The 4,941-nt window shown below is 41.9% G+C and overlaps 1 protein-coding gene across 1 annotated transcript; it reads right to left on the bottom strand.

Annotated features, from left to right (window-relative positions):
- Positions 1 to 3,959: 3,959 nt before the first annotated feature.
- LOC104515646 (myosin-8-like) lies at positions 3,960 to 4,695 on the bottom strand (the record flags this gene model as incomplete). The annotated part of the gene is made up of 2 exons (XM_010159698.1): positions 3,960 to 4,112; positions 4,600 to 4,695. Coding segments are annotated over 2 exons (249 nt in total), but the record flags the coding sequence as incomplete, so codon positions are not given.
- Between the last annotated feature and the right edge of the window lie 246 nt (positions 4,696 to 4,941).

Raw genomic sequence — 4,941 nt, 5'->3', positions numbered from 1 at the left:
AGGAGGGGAGGGGGATTTGTGAGAGCGGCTTCGTGGTGTTTTGCTAGCCGGAGTTAAACCACGACAGGGACACATCGGACTTGCCCATCTTCTCTCATTACTCACCAGGTACATCCAGATCCTTAAGCGAAAGCAGTCCCACGGATGGCTTGCCTTTGCCCGAGGTGGAAATAACCCAGGTTGTTTTTCCAAGGGTATTTTTAACATGCACTGCAGGGACTTTATCTCCTTCCACAGTGTGTAGAAGTTTTGATGGAGCTGGGCCCAGTATGTTTGGCAGATCCTCTGGTGTTGACTAACCAGGTGGCCTTTGCCAAATGTGTATCCCAAGTTTTGAAAGTTCTACCCCCATTGGTCTCAGGGTGGTGCTTAGCAGTCCATTGCACTGTTTGACCTTCCCTGAGGCAGATGCATGATAGGGGATGTGGTACACCCACTCAATGCTGTGTTGTTTGGCCCAGGTGTCTATAAGGTTGTTTCAGAAGTGAGTCCCATTGTTTGACACAATTCTTTCCAGGGTCTAATGTTACCATAAGACTTTCTTTTTCAGGCCCAGGATAGTGTTCCAGCTGGTGGCATGAGGCATGGAATATGTTTCTAGCAATCTGGTGGTTGTTTCCACCATTGTAAGCACATGGCACTTGGCAGGTTTTGTGGGTGTGTGATAAAACCGAACTGCCAGACTTTCCCATATTTATATTTCAGCCATTGTCCTCCATACCAAAGAGGCTTTAACTACTTGGCCTGTTTGATTGCAGAGCAGCAATATCTTGCCTTAATGCGGCAGCCCAGATGGGTTTGCCTCTGTGCTGCCAGTTGCTCTGCTTCTATCGCTGTAGCCACCCCCACAGGGCATTTGCCACCATCCAAGAGTCAGTGTACTGGCTATTTCTCTCATTTAGAAATATCCAAAGCCAGCTGGATAACCTTTACCTCTGCAAACCATCTCTGCAATTTGTCATTTGGGACTCCACACAGCAGCTTTCCACCTTCGATTTTTCCCTATGATGCAGCAGGACCCATCAGTAAACAGGGCATATTGCTTCTCATTTTCTGGCAACTGGTTGTATAAAGGTGTTTCTTCAGCCCATGTCATCACCTCCTCTCGTGACATTCCAAAGTCTTTGCTTTCTGGCCAGTCCATGATCACTTCCAAGATTCCTGGGTGACTGGGTTTTTCTGTTTGAGATCATTGTGTTATCAGGGTGACCCATTTACTCCAGGTAGCATCAGTGGCATGATGAGTAGCAGATAGTCTGCCTTTGAACATCCAGCCCAGCACTGGCAGTGAATGTGGCCTTGGATCCTCTTCATCACAGTCTCCAAAATCCTAGGGGTCAACCTCGCGTCTCCCCTGGATTTTTCTGCCAGAGACTCCAGGTAGGGCTATTCTCCCTGGCTGCGGTGTAGAGCACATTGTTTACCTCTGGCCCTGTCCGGACTGGTCCAAGGGCTACTGCATGCACGACCTCCTGCTTGATCTGTTCAAAGGCTTCTCACTGCTCAGGGTTCCACTTGAAATAATTTTTCTTCCAGGTCGCTGCATAGAAAGGGCTTACAATTTGGTTGTAATTTGGAATATGCATCCGCCAGAAACCCATGACACCTAGGAAAGCTTGTGTTTCCTTTTTGCTTGTTGGTGGGGATGTAGCTGTTATTTTGTTTTTCATGTCCATTGGGATCTGGTGACGTCCATCTTGCTGAGAAGAGAGAGTCAGACCCAGAGAGCCCAAGAGCTGCAGTCCAAGAGCTATAGCAGCCCGAGTGTTGCAGCCCAAGGGCTGGAGCCCAGGAGTGATTGCAGCAGATTCTGATTGTACCCTATCAATGATAGCACGACCAGGAAAACTAAACAATCCCACCACCATCCCATAAACGAGCCAGCACAGGAGTTACCAAAGCAGCTAATGCGGGAAGCAGGGACAGTGTTAGCAAGTGTACTGGAGTAAACAAGCAAGAGAGCAAGGGAGAGAGTAATGGCTCCCAGACTCCCTCCTCACCTCTGCCCCGAGCATGATGTACTATGGAATGAAATATTCCCTTGATCTGTTTGGATCAGCTGCCTGAACTCTGTCACCCCTACACTGCCTGTAGAGAGACAGCGAGAGCTGGGAATGCAGCTGCAGTATCATAAGCGAAGAAAGACCTTGAATTCAGTGCAAGCATTGCCCAGCACCAGCTGTGACCTTATCAGGGCTTCTCTCTGCATCCAGGAACACAGCTTGCTAGCAGCCACGGTAAAGAGAGTTAACTCTTTCCTGACTGAACCCAGCACAACTTGTCAGTGAAGACCTCTTCTATCTTCCTCTCATTTCCACAGGACATGTTTCTTCGGGGACTCTTTCTAATACAGGACTTTCTTCTCTTTGTCCTGCTCCTTCAGGAGAGGCAGATACTCCTTCTGTCCAAAGACAGACAAATTGTCTGTACATGTCAGAAGGTGAAGAGTATAGAAAACCCTGAAGACCATGTTTTATTTTCACAGAGACTCATACAGGTCTCCCTACAGTAAGCATGCAGAGAATATTGAAACGAAGAAGTGGGATGAGATAAACTCTTCAATAGATGTTTAAACTGTATCAGAATGACCAGTGAATCTCACCCACGACATACCTGTCATTATGAAGTAATGTTTAAATATAAATGTATCAACAGCAGTAAAAGATCTCCATTCACTGTTGATAGTTTCTGCACCTCTTACATTCTGAAAGTTTTATGACCATCAATTTTTAAGTTAAAAATTTCCTGTCTAAAAAGTTAATAGAAGTAGACTCTGTGTATCCTTTCTTTTAAATGATATCAACCCATTATCACTTAAGCGATGATTGTCTTTCACTTAAATATTTATTTCTAATACTGCTACTTTTAAAAATCAGTGGTAGATTGTGACTGCCTCTTGTTTCACAAATAGCTTGCTGAAGAAATACAAAACCCCACAACTGTGTTTGATCTTCACTCTGTATGAGGAAATTCAAGATAAGAACACTATTTCCAGATTTATTTCTCCCTTTTTATGATATAGAAATACCTATCCATATTGAAATCCAATCTCTGGTAAGTGTAGCAGACTTTCCTGATGCTGTACTAATACTTCAGTAGAAACTATTATTCTTGAAAGTGATTTTCACTTAAACTTGTTCTTTTTATATATGACATTACTTCTTTACATTATACAGTTTCTATAATGAAAAAAACCGAACACATTCCATCACTTTTATCTGTCTTAATATATGTTCAATTATCTTTCAGTTGTCCATAAAATACAGGAGTCTACAGCCTTAGCTGTTCTTTCCTCCATAGTCTTTTAATGGTGCTTTCTTGCCATTTACCTAATCTGTGAATTGGCTATTATTTTGTGCTATGTATGAAACAAAATAGCTTCAGAGAAAGAGAGGGAGGATATTTCTTCATGCCGCTACCTCAGTACATTGGTTTAACTGCTTGTCAACACTTGGAGTGAACCGCAGTCTCCTGATTCAAAGTAAAAATTTGAGTTTCTCACACCCTTAAGCCTAACCAAATAAGTAACATGTTTTTTTAATTATTAAAAATAATATATAATTTATAAAAAATGTTGCAGGAATCTCTTTTATTTTTTTTTTTCTAAGAACTCATCAAAATAACTTGAAAGAATGTCATATTAGACTATTAAAAAAAAAGTTTAATTCTTATTGCAAGATGAAGAGTGAATCCATGCAATTGTTATTATGTCTCTTGCATTTAAAAAATGTAAATGTAAAATTATTGCTCTTTGATATACTTTTAAATGTGAACATGAACTGTGTACATGTACTCCAAAAGTAATGAATGTTAAAATAAATAAATAAAACATGCTAATCACTTTTCATAATCACAGGTCTCTATTGTCTTTATTACTTTGGCATAAATGATAATCACAGAAGAGAGCAACACAGAGATTTACATTTTAAACTTCAGGTCACTTTTTAGTTATGTAAGTCTCATTCCTCCTCTTCTATCTTCTTATGAAACTCCCGGCTTTTCACTCGGAGCTTGTTGACCTGTGACTCTGCAATGTCAGCCCGCTCTTCAGCTTCCTCCAGCTCATGCTGGATCTTGCGGAATTTGGAGAGGTTCACATTGGACAATTCCTCCTGTTTGGGGAGTGGGAGTTGTGAAAACAACAGGCAGCATATGAAGATTTCATGTCAGAAAACTGGGCAAAAGAAAGTTTAAATGCCACAGTTGGACAGGTTTAAAACTAGGGTAAGAAGCTGCACAGGCCATCAAGTGTGCCAGAAGAGAAAAGAACATTGTAATATCAAAAAGCCATGACCATATTACACACTGCATGGTCTAGGCAGATTTCACGGCAGAACTGTTCTGAGTAGAAAGACTAGCAGCTGCTTCTGAGACCCAGGGTAGGGCATGAAGGAAGAAATAGAGGTGGGAAGCAAGGCTTTGAGCAAAATAAATAGAGCTGGGAAAGTGTAGTTACTCCCAAAGCCTTACTCTTACATTCCCCATTGCCATGTAGCAGCAAAAGCACCAACAGTCAAGGTATTTAAAAGCTGGATAGAACTAACACAGAATTCCACCTCCACCAGAAGGAAGTCTGGCCTTGATCAAAATGGTACTTACAGCTTCCTCAGCTTGCCTCTTGTAGGACTTCACTTTCATTTGCAGCTTGTCCACCAGATCCTGCAGCCTAAGAATGTTCTTCCTGTCTTCTTCAGACTATGGAGAATAGAAAGAAATAGAAACCCTTGTTTGCCTCTTTCTCTAAATTTCATAAATGTGAAACAGAGGGAGTAACATTCCTATGCAGCATTGCTGTCCAGAAGAATAGAAGTCACAATCCTGTTAACTGTCAGTGAGGTATAGAAAGAAATTCCTCCAGAAGTCAATGTGCCAACATTTTGACTTCCTGTAATAAGAGTGTGTCAACACAAAAAAGCTTCCTGCATTACCTGGTAGGTCAGC

Source organism: Eurypyga helias, unplaced genomic scaffold (assembly GCF_000690775.1).
Source record: "Eurypyga helias isolate BGI_N326 unplaced genomic scaffold, ASM69077v1 scaffold14839, whole genome shotgun sequence".
NCBI lineage: Eukaryota > Metazoa > Chordata > Aves > Eurypygiformes > Eurypygidae > Eurypyga > Eurypyga helias.
The sequence above is the reverse complement of the archived record's forward strand: the minus strand, read 5'-3'. Positions and strand labels throughout refer to the sequence as shown.